This window comes from Populus euphratica, unplaced genomic scaffold, assembly GCF_000495115.2.
Source record: "Populus euphratica unplaced genomic scaffold, PopEup_1.0 scaffold1034.1, whole genome shotgun sequence".
Taxonomy (NCBI): Eukaryota; Viridiplantae; Streptophyta; class Magnoliopsida; order Malpighiales; family Salicaceae; genus Populus; species Populus euphratica.
The window spans coordinates 19,281-31,494 of NW_011500895.1; the positions used below are offsets into that span (position 1 = coordinate 19,281).

Sequence of the window (12,214 nt, forward strand, 5' to 3'; positions counted from 1 at the left end):
TTTAATTTCACAGTAAATGATATTTTCAAACCATCTTACATATCAACTACATCAAGTCCCATTATTAAAAAATATTGAGGTTGCAGCCTCCGTCAACTTGGTGCCTTCGAAAGTTCTAACCTAGGGTTCATAAGCACAACTCTTTAATTTTTAGGCCAATTCTTTTATTGTCAAAACTCGAAAAATGCTAATTAGAAATTTGGTAATAAAAATTAAGAACAAAAAAAACAGAGTTAAATAAAGCTATAAAATATTTAAATTAACTCTATTCTCAATTGAGATACCATAGTTTAGGGTATGAATATTGAAAGAAAAAAGTCAATGTTCTTAATACACATTAAGCAAGCCTAAAAAAGGACCATACAAGTTTAATGATGGAATACTAAACACCAAGTGAAAGTTGGTATACCAAAATATCTAAATTAGCAACCCAAGATTTTGATTGACAAAACAATCCATTAGTAAAAATATTTTTTTAGGTGTTTAAGGACTCAATTAAATTTTAAAAAATTTAATTAAATTTATTGACGGCTTAATCGCAAAGAAAATCAACTTTTAGGAGTCAATTTTGATGTCAATTGAAAGAAATAAAATTTAGAGATCAAAATTAGATTTTAAAAAGTTTAATTGGTCAAATTAAGAGTTTAATTGCATAAAATTCAAAGTCTGGTAAGCAACTAAAGACTTAATTGAACAATTTATGAACCAATGATCAACTTGCAAAACACATGTGACTTTAGGGACTGGAATCAAGAAAAATCAAGGGTCAAATAGAAAAAAAAAATTGAAAGTTTAATGGTCATTTAGGGGTCTAATTGAACAAATCAGAGACCAACGATTAACTAGTAAAAGACGCCCAAAATTAGAGTTGTCAAATAAATCTGACAAGGATGCAATTGCATGAAATTAGAAAGTTAAAAGGAAATTATGTAAAATCAAGCGAAATCGAAAGAATAGGGATCAAATTGAAAATGGCCAGATCCCAAATAAGAAAAGCCTGATTTGTAGGGATTAGCCAAAATGGCGCCATTCAAGGTATTGTGCATCTTCTTATTCAATTTTTTGTTGAACGAGTAGGCACTTTCTAGTGAATGAATGTGATGTTTTTAACCACTTCAAAGGCTGCAACCACCATCATTCAACTGAGAAACACCCCCTCTAAAACCCTATATCTTTAAAATCAAATGTTTACATCCCATATTCTTCATTAATCTCCACAACATCTTGTTCTTAGTTAGCTAATATTATAGTTTCAATCATTACGTTGTTTGAATAAGCACTTTCAAACATTTAAATATAGAGTTACAGGACTTCAAATCAAGAAAAATGGATTCGATCGAAATTTGTGCACCCCTCTACCAAGAATGGATCCGATTAACATTGAAGTTGCTCTAAGGAAGCTACGAAAGTGACTAACCTAGTCAGCTTTGACAGGAACACCTATTTGCATAAAGCCACTTAACTTTTTTTTGTGCTATCACTTAGAAACCCCTGGAAGGTTCCCATCAAAGATTTAATACTTTTCTCTAGATTTAAAGGTAGAAAACATCTCATCTTGGTCTCCAAGTTTTCTATAAAATCACCGAAACCCAAAACCATTGGTTCTATGGTAAAATCAGGTAGGTTTTCATCTGTTAGAACTGTAACAAATCCAACTAGAAAACCTAAATTTGACTATAAAAGGAAAGGGATCCAAAAGCAAAGAGAGATAAAAAAGAGGTGAAAGCAAGCAAAAGAGAGAGAGAAAAAAAAAAGAGAAACTTTGGCTAAAGGGCAAGTAATTCAATAAAAAAGAACTTGAAAGCTGCAACTTTATCCAGAGAGATCTGAAGATAAAGAAGAATGAGGGCAATATCAATAAAATCAATTTAGATTTGAAGATTTCTAAATTGAAAAGGTATACACTTCAAACCTTAAAGGTGGAGTCTATGAGAACTGCTGGATTGATCTCTTGTGTTCAATGTAAAGTTTTGAATGTTTTGATATGTTATTGATTGGTTTTACATATTGTATTATATGTTTGTTTTGGTTTAATAAATGTCAAAAGTGGCAGTAAAATGAATGCTTATTTTCTATTGTTGGAGAGCATTTTTTGTTTTCTGGGTTGCTTGTTAGGTCCTTAGGGATGAAAAGGTTGGATTTTAAAGCTCAGATTGTTCAAGTATGTTTTTTGCTTCGGGTTAGCAATTTTTGGATTTGATAATCAATGCATGTTTTAGTTTTGTTTATGTTCTTGTTATTTCTTTAGTTACAAATATATTCATTATTGATAACGTGGTACAGGGGAATAAGGGAAGCATGCATAGGAAGCCTAAAATATCCATTATAGGTTTGCTTTAGTTTTTTGAGTTTTTCTGGTCTACAAGGTTTCGTTTCTATAGATTCATCCAATGAATAGTGCGTTAGGTACTAGTTTGAGAGCTTATTTTGATTAAATTCTAGTTTACACAAGTTCATCTATCATTGTTAGTAAGTAATCTAAGAGTTTTTCGCACCAATAATAGGGTTTTAGTGGATTTTAATCCCAAAGTTTGGTTTTGAATAAAAATTTATTTTAGCAAAATCATGTTAATTTGTTAATCATTAAAGCAAATAAGCCCCTGACTCTTGTTTTATATATGATTGCGAACAAAATCACGCCCCCTTCTGGTTCAAGATTTGGTCTAGATTGAGAGTTGCGTTTTACAAAATGAGGATGGATGTTTTTTTTTGTGGTCTTTTATGTATTTGATCTGTTTTGATTAAAAGATTTTCAAGTTTTTATGTTTTTGTAAAGTTTGATTTGTTTCAGTTTTGGTTTCTTTTGTTGGTTTGTTTTTAAGTCGACTTGGTCTGGTCAATCCATCCATATTGAACTAATCAAGTAAAAAACTTTTGTCTCTAGGCTTTGTTTGGATTTGTTTTTGAATTTCTAAGCTTGACGATGTATTTAACAAAACCTCTTTAAATGTTTTTAAGTTTTTTTTATTTATTTCAAGTCTACAAAATATACAACAAAAATATTTTTGTATGTTGCATACGGTCAAATGTCTTAAGAATATAAAAAATATATTGTTTAATATTTTCATATGAAAATTCAAAATACATATTTACATGCATTTTAGGATTTAATAACCAGTTTACTATATACTTGAAATTTTGACCAATATTTCAATAATCAAAATTTTAATTCATGAGAATTAATAGTTAATATTTTGGTATAAAATATTAAACCTACAAGTAAGGCTGATATTTGAAAGAAGTTAACTAGAAAATTCTCAAAATTATTTTAAATATTTATCAATTTTAATTGAGAGTATTTTTCATCATAATATATAATTACAAAAACTTTTTTTATAAAATTTTATTTGGGTACACGAGCTCATAATGAATTCTTAACACTAGATTTATTCACATGCATAAAAATTGATCCTAAACTATAAACAAATTATCGGTTAGGAACTCATCAAAACCTTTAAACCATATTCAAAACCACACAAAATAGCTTATCTCAGGTAGGATGTGATATAAATATTAATACCTTTCCTATTCACAACCAGTCATTTGCCTTCAAATCTCTAATAAAACCAGTACATTTGGGTTGCCTAACAATCCTGAATCAAACAACTAGGGGCAACTCCAACGACCTCCTAACATCGCGTGTTCATATGCAACAAAAGACCTCATTGACCCAACTGCCCCCAAATTATTAGAATCTATTTTAGGTTTGGGATCCCGTCCAAACTGATAATGGTACGCATTCAAGCACTCTTGTCCTTATGACATCTAAGGCTAGGACTACATAAAAAAAATACTTAACTTTTATTACATTCGTCATCCCTATAAACCATCCATTAAGTATACACATTCCTAATAGTAAATCATTACCTTTATTAGTACATTAGGTGTTAAAGTCTTTTCTCCTTTCTATCTTTTTCTTCATATAAGTTGGCGTGGTTGATAGATAAATAATAGATTCATGAACCACGAGGTAAAAAAGAGCACAATTTCATATTTTCATCATTTTTATTTTCTTCTTCGTCACTTTTTGCAAACATAAAAGCTAACTCTTACCTATCCACTAAGGCTTCATTTCTCCTTCAATCCTACAGGTAATAAATAATATACAGGAAAAAAAAGGTGAATGAAGAGCATAAGAAGTGTATATGTAATTATTTAGTGGGGTTATGTTTTATCTTGTAAGTTTACATGGTCATCCAATATATTTTTACACCTCGTTCACATGAACTTATCCCATAACGAGTAAAATAATGATAAAAAATAATTATTTTTTCCTATATATAACTTGAAAAAATGAGTTATTCATTATTATGCCTCGTGGAAAGGTTGGCACGGAGGGGTAATTAACATGGAATGTTGGTGTCCTTTAAAAAAACAAGTTAGTTGGAGCTATAAACAAGAAAATAAACATTCTTTGAGAAGGCATGTTGAAAGAGATAGCTATTAACAAGAAAAATAATTTTGCACTAACCATTTATGTGTAAGCATGCTATGTTAACTTTTGCAGAGAGAATAGTTTTGTCATGTGGTTGGTGTCACTCATAAAATTAGCACAGGATTGCATCCTGTCCAAAATATAGAGGACAAGGTACGATATGAGAGCCTTGAAGAACACGTAACCCTGCCCAACATATTACCCATTAAACCAGAGACCCGGTCACTCGGTCATCTTGTCGATTCCGGGCGGGTTTGATATTTTTTACACCTAGGTTAGCATTCAACTCTTTACAGAATTGAAGAAGCTTGCTTCTTTTCTTTGTTTCCTCCTCCGAGCAACTTTACCCAATGCGAACTGAAGTGGTAAGAAAGGTTGTGATTGCTGCACAAAAAGGTGAAAAAAAAATAGAACAGTAAAGTCACACAACATCATGCAAACAATTCAACTAGCCTAACGGACAAAACAAGTAAGACGTGGTCAAATGAATGGAGAAGGGTGAAAAACTTAATCGAATTGTGTGTATTTGGTACAAAAGCACGATTCAATATTGTTTTTTTTTGTTTTTTTAATATCTTTTTACATTAAAAAACATAAAACATTTATAAACTTCATTTTGTTTATGATCTCAGTCTGTTCTGAAAATTTTAGTTAAATTATACTCAAAATATTTTAATTATTTTCTAAACAAATAGTATTTTTTAATATATTTTTTTTCTAAACTCAACCTATAATCCTTATTTTATTAGAGATTGACTTATTGTGTTTTTTAAGTTATTTTAGTTTTATTACTTTATTATAAATTTGATAGATTAATTTAATTAATTAAAGTTTTTTTTATCTATTTTTTTAATTATATTACTTAACATCTTCAATATTTAATTAATTGCAAAAAAAAATTATCATTTATTTCAATTTAATAAATTAACTGGACAAACTTAAGTCATTCAATCAGACGGGTCAACTCCGATATCTTTACTTGTCCATTCTTCACCGGGTCCCACAGTCCTCTTGTTCTTCCATTTCATTCTTGCGGGGAAATCTCTCTCTGATTTACATTTTTCCAATATATTTTTGGCATCTCTCAATTTTGTCTTGCGAGCCACTGGGATGTTAGGTTGCGGGTCATTATAATGAGCGTACATCTTGCTTTGACAAGTTCTCTCTACAAAAACCCCCTCTTTTATTGTTCTTCTCTGCCTCAGACTGACCCCGTCTCTTCCACCCTTCAGTTCTCAAACCAGTCCACAGATTAGCGTTCCAGAGATGAGTGAAGAAAGCACTAGCTCAAGAACTTCAACATGTAATTCACCACCACCACCACCACCACCACCACCACCGTCCCTGGCCACTACCATTACCAATAAGCTCAATAAACAAAACCCAATTCAGCAAAGCTCAAGATCAAAGGTCAGAGACAGCAGCAAACACCCAGTTTATAGGGGTGTTAGAAGGCGAGCCTGGGGCAAATGGGTGTCAGAAATCCGTCAACCTCGTAAGAAATCACGTATTTGGCTCGGAACATTCCCTACGCCAGAAATGGCAGCGCGTGCCCACGATGTGGCAGCGTTGTGTATTAAAGGTGACTCTGCCATTTTAAATTTTCCAGAACTTGCGGACTCATTACCACGCCCAGTGTCTGTAATGCCACGTGACATTCAGTCAGCCGCGGCGAAAGCTGCTGCCATGGTCGAGTTTAATTCACCATCACCGTCCTCGTCACTGTCGTCATCATCGGTGACGGTGTCTGAAGATGTGGCTGAATCCGAGGAGTACTTGAGTGAAATCGTGGAGTTACCGAATATAGAAGGGAGCTATGACTCTCCTGATCAGTCACGAATTGAGTTCATGTTGTTTGACTCGGTCGATGGCCATGGATGGGTGTATCCACCACTCGACTTGTGTGGGGAGTTCTCCGATCAGTTATTGGGCCTGGAGAGCTTGATTTCGAGCAACTTTGCAGGGTCTGTATTGAATTGATGGCTAATTAAATTGGCGGTGTGCTCACGTTTTTCTTTTTTCTTTTTTCTTTTTTTTTTCTTCTTTCAATTTATAGAAGAAAAAAAAAAGCTTGGCTACTCTTTCAGAGTGGACACTATTTTTATCACTGTAATATGATCGATACTATATGCTAGAGTAGTTGCTTAATCTCTTTCTATCACACATAAATATATGTTAGTATTTTTGTAAATGCTAACATATATGAATAAATATGACTTGAGATGTTTTAATTGGTTACTCCAAATACAAAGTCTTCTGTATTTTGTGATTCTATCAAGAATTGAGAGATTTCCTAGACTAAATATATAGTAATCATGTGATTAATTTTGTCTACAACGCAAGCAACTCAACTCATGCCTGCTAATCCCATCTTTTGTTTATTAATGTGTGCAGATAGCTTTATTTAATCTCTTGTAAGCTTTATTTAATCTCTTTTAAGCAATTAAAAGATAAAGGGAGACAATTGGGTAACATTCATTACAGAAACCACTCCTTTATTGTCGGGAAGATCTTCTGATCTTCAACTTCATCGAATCTGGGAATTAAATTTAGTTAATTAATTTCTGTGTTTGAGATCTTTTAAAGGTATTAATCTGAATTCTAAATAAAAAACAATAAAAACAAATCCCTCTAATTTGCTCAAGAAATTCATTTTTAATCTTTCAAAAACACCCCTTTTTTCCCTTCTAGAAGCCTCTCTTCTTTCCCCACTCTCCTTCCTTCTCTTCTTCTTCTTCTTCGACAAATTAAGAAGCTCTGGATAAGGAAGCAGAGGCTATATCCCCAGTACTTTGTCTGCTGGGTCCAGTCTATCAGGGACATGCTCTGGTCATGGAAGGGGCAAAAGACGCAACGGTGGCTTGGCACCTCCTTCCAATCCCGGTTTCGCAGAATTAGCACAAATCCCAGAATCACTGTGCACAATGCTAGTACAGCACAGTACTACCGGAAGTGAAGTGGTGGAGCCTGAGACCTTTCAGCAAGAGCTTGACAGCGTGATGCATGTACGGAGGGCGATGGTGATCTTGATGGCACGCGGGATACAACGTCTCCAAGATCCTCTTAATATACATACCATTGCTCTTTTGTGATCTTTAATTTCCTATTTATTGTATCAATGAAACTTTCCTTGTTTGAAGACTTCCCCCACTACAAGCACGCATATTTGACGAAAATGACAATAAATTCTAACTGAAGGTCTACCCCTTGCTCAGCAACAGAATTTAAGATTTGCCCTAATTTATAGTGCGTGGGTTATTAAAAAATTTTATAGTATTTTTTTATTTGAAAGCAATATTTTTTAAAAAAATAAATTTATTTTTTGTATCAATATATAAAAAAGATTTAATTTTTTAAGATATATTTTTTTAAAAAAAATTTACTCTTGATTACCACGAATAAAAAAAAAATTTACTCTTGATTACCACGAATGCAAAAAAATTACTTAGCACAATTTCTTTGCCCGCAAGGATCGTCATAAAAGTAGCTCAAAAAATGGCATCGCTTGAAAATTCAATATGATTAGTGAAAAGATAAACCTTGTAATAAAATATAATATAAATAATTTCTAAATAAAAAGTAAAAGAATTAAGATTTCTAATTCAATTGGTGGCCTCGTTCTAACGAAGATTATGGTGGTGGGCCATGATGGTCTCTCCAGGTATTAAGATTTTTACCATATGAAACACGACACGTGCCTTCAACACAGTAATTCTTGGAACTCAACTCATCAGAGAATATAGATGTAGCGTCATTTGTAGGTTGAATTCATACGGGTTAAAAGAAAGGATGCAAACGAGTGTTGATATTTTTTATAGTAATTTTTATTTAGTAATATATTAAAATAATATTTTTTATTTTAAAAAAAGTTATTTTTAATATTAATGGATTAAGATAATTTAAAAATATTTAAAAATATTAATTTAAAAATTAAAAATTAAATTATTTAAAAAAATTAAAAAAAGAAATGCTTTAATATTTTGAATTAAAATCGAAGGTCATAGTTTTAATAATAATAATAATCATTTTGTTATTAATTATTTAGAGCAAATAAACATTTAAATCGCAATCACGGTCGCCACCATCAATCATTCAAGTGTGTTTATTGTCACGCATGAGAAGAGCAACTTGCAGAAAGTGCCGTTGGAAGGTTTGTTGCTTGTTGACGTGACATAAGCAGAACGGACCGTTGCAAGGGTTTTTCTTTTCTTTTCTTGAATCGAGTGACAGTTCGGTGCGTCAGCATTTGCGGATGTATTCTTTGGTTCATTGGATCTTAAATGGAAACAGAGTAATCTGATATAAAAAATTATCATGTGGAGCTTACTTTTTAAATTATTACTTTTTAATATTTTTAAATAATATTTTTTAAATATTAATTTTAACATTAAAACACTAGAACATAATAATTTAAAACATTTTTTTAAAAAAAATGATAAAAATAAGATTCAATCTCAATATCAAATAAAATTAAACAACTTCAACTATTAAAAAAGATCTCATACTCCAAACCGCTAGGAAGAACAATTCCCTAATCCCAGAAATAATATTGATATAGGGTATGTTTGTATTTGTGGTGTCATCATTTTTTATATTTGATTTTAAAAAAATTAATATTTTTAAATCGTTTTAAAATATTAACATTAAAAATATTTTTTAAAAAATAAAATATTATTTTAATATATTAAAAAAAAATACTTTAAGAATTAATTATTACTACAATAACAACTGCTATCATAACAAACTATCATATATGAAAAGATTTAATTATAACTTAATGGAGTAATATGATTTCAGAAACATTATACTTAATCTTTATATATTTTTAATCCATTTTTAAACTGATCGATAATTAACAAAATAAGTGGTAGAATTGGAAAGTAATTTAAGACATGGTGTGTAAATTAAGTTAATCTTTCTTAATCAGTGGAAAGTCATGATTGAACAATTCAGACATACTGGCATGGAATAAGATTTGAGATATGGCGACGAGCATTATTCATTCAGACATGAAACTGACTTGCGGACCAAATCCTTTCGTGAGGATGATTAGGTTTGACAGGTAAAACAAATGGTTTTATTTTCTTACAGTCTTTTGAATCATTCAAAACCCATCATTGCAGCGCCCAGCGAGGTCTCAATCTTTGAATTACTGATTTAAATCGCTTCTCCAATGTGTTTATTCCTATATATATATATATATATATATGATCGCTTCTCCAATGCGTTTATTCCTATATATACATATATATAGACGTGTCTTTTTTAATACCATTTGCATAAAAAGTTAAAACTTTAAAGAAAGACTTTGCCATTTTCTTGTAGGAGTTAGCAAGTACAAAGAAATGGTTGGTAATTTTGATCCAATTAATCACGGAGTTGTTTATTATTATTATTATTATTATTATTATTATTATTATTATTTATGTGGATATTTAAGTTAGTTTATGTATATCTTGATTAATTTTATGAATTTTAAAATTAACAACTATGTAAATTTTAAATAATTATAAAATAACTTGAATTTATAATCATTAAAAAATAAATTTAAAATGTAATTAATTAAATGATTTTTTAAGATTTAACTATGGAATTATTACAGCAGAAGATTGCTTCTTGAATTTGATTAATAAACTGTCAAGGAACAGTATGTACTCTTAGAAAAGCGTAACAAAGAAAAATATTCGATTCTTCTCTTGTTTTTTTTTTTTTTAAAAAAAGAATTCATGTTGATTGCATATTTAATTTTTTCAAGTCTTCATTTCATACTTTATCAAATTGGAAATATCTTTATCATAGAGTTGTGCCAAACCATATATTTAAAAGATTTTATGAACGTTTAACAATATAGAACAGCTCACAAAAAGTGAGAATTCTTTACTTAAGGTGAAACACCCTACTTGTATATTTTTTTTATAAAATATTACGTTTGGCAAAACTATAATGTATACCAATTAATTAAATATTTTTAAATCTATAATTGAAGTAAAACATACGACACGAGGCATCTAATAAACAAATAGAGCGTGAAGGATGGGCAAGGAAAAAAAAAAAGAACCCTCTAAAAAGAACCTACCAACAGTATATTGTCACCCACAATGTGAGGTCATGGAGTTTAATATGTTAGATTACATGTCAAAATCATGAATTCTAGCCCTAAGATCTGGGTGGTTTAACTTTTGGCAGACATTGAAACATTATTAGGCAATTAACGTGTGAAAATGACCCTTTCTTTTGGGTTTATGAAAGAGACATTTTATGTGATAGCAGTGTCCTTGTAGTTTCTTACCATGGCTCTCTCTTTTGTAAAACCAACTAGATTATGCATATATTGGGAGCCAAGTTAATTTTTATTTCAATATTAGTATTTTTTTTTTCTAATAAAAAAATAAATCATGTAAGAGTTTACTTGATTGATTTTACTAATAAAAAAACAACTTATACAACTCATAAAAATAATATTTGACTAAATAAGATTTTAAAATAATATGCTTTTTTAATATTAAAATAATAATATATTGGATTGACTTAGAAAAACCTGGATTAACATATCAAATTTGTAATCCGGGTTATAAGACTATAATAACTCTATAGAATACAATTCAAAATAAATTATGAAATCTAATTCTTAATTAAGTCAACATTGAAAGATAAAATTGAAAAATAAATCAATTAAAAAAATCTAAAAAACTACCCTAGTTAACATGTTAAATTTGCAATCTGATTCATAAGACTAAGATAATCCCATGAAAAGTAAATCAAAATAAATTATGAAATTCGTTCTCAAATCAATCTAATATTGAAGGATGAGATTAAAAAAGAAATCAATTAAAATAGAACATAAAAAACAACATGAGTTAATGCACCAAATACATGACCCAAGTCATCATCTAGAGCAAAATAATCTTTTTTTAAAAAAAAACCACTAATTGAACCTGATCTAATTTGTCAAATTCGTAACTTTGATCTAGATATTGAGATAACTTTAAAGAGAGAAAGTTAAAACAAATTATAAAGCTCGATTCTCAATCGCCCCTGTCAGATCTAATATTAAATGATGAAATTTATAAAAATCTTAATTAAAAAAATAACATAAAAAATAAGTCAAATCAACATGAGTTAATTGTTAAGCACTATTTTTAGATCATAAGACCAGGATAATTTAATGACAAGAATCAAAATAAATTATGAAGCCTAATTCCAATTAAATACAATATTAATTAAAAAAATCAATTAAAAAAAAGAGAAAATTGAGTTGATTTAGTTAACTCACCAAACTTGCGATCTAAGTCACAAGACGCGGACAATCCAATAAAAAGCAAGTTCAATATTGAAAGAGCATGACTTGGGTTATGATCTATATAACCTTTTAGAAATAAAACAAAATAAAAAACAACATGATTTAACCAGGGTTAAAATATCAAAATCCGTGACCTTGATTGTGAGACCAAGATATTTTTATAAAAAACAAATCAAACATGTTATGAAGTCTAATTACCAACTAAACAGGAAAAAAAAATCTAATATTAGAGGATGAAATTAAAAAATAAATTGATTGATTCAATGTTGAATGAAAAAATTAAATAAAAGATACAAAAAATAACCCAAGTCAATTCGAATTAACCCGTTACGTACTATTCTCGGGTCATGAGATCAAGATAACCTAATGAAAAGCAAACAAAATAAATCATAAAGTTTAATTCTTAATAAAATTAATATTAAATGATGAAATTAAAAAAATCATCAAGAAAAAAAACATATTAAATCAATCAGGTTAAC

General features: G+C 29.8%; 1 protein-coding gene across 1 annotated transcript; it reads left to right on the top strand.

Annotated features, from left to right (window-relative positions):
• Nucleotides 1-5,482: 5,482 nt before the first annotated feature.
• LOC105116750 (ethylene-responsive transcription factor TINY-like) lies at nucleotides 5,483-6,457 on the top strand. The gene has a single exon (XM_011014209.1). It carries the CDS (start codon nucleotides 5,702-5,704, stop codon nucleotides 6,413-6,415), a length of 714 nt encoding a protein of 237 aa, XP_011012511.1. The 5' UTR covers nucleotides 5,483-5,701; the 3' UTR covers nucleotides 6,416-6,457.
• Nucleotides 6,458-12,214: the final 5,757 nt, after the last annotated feature.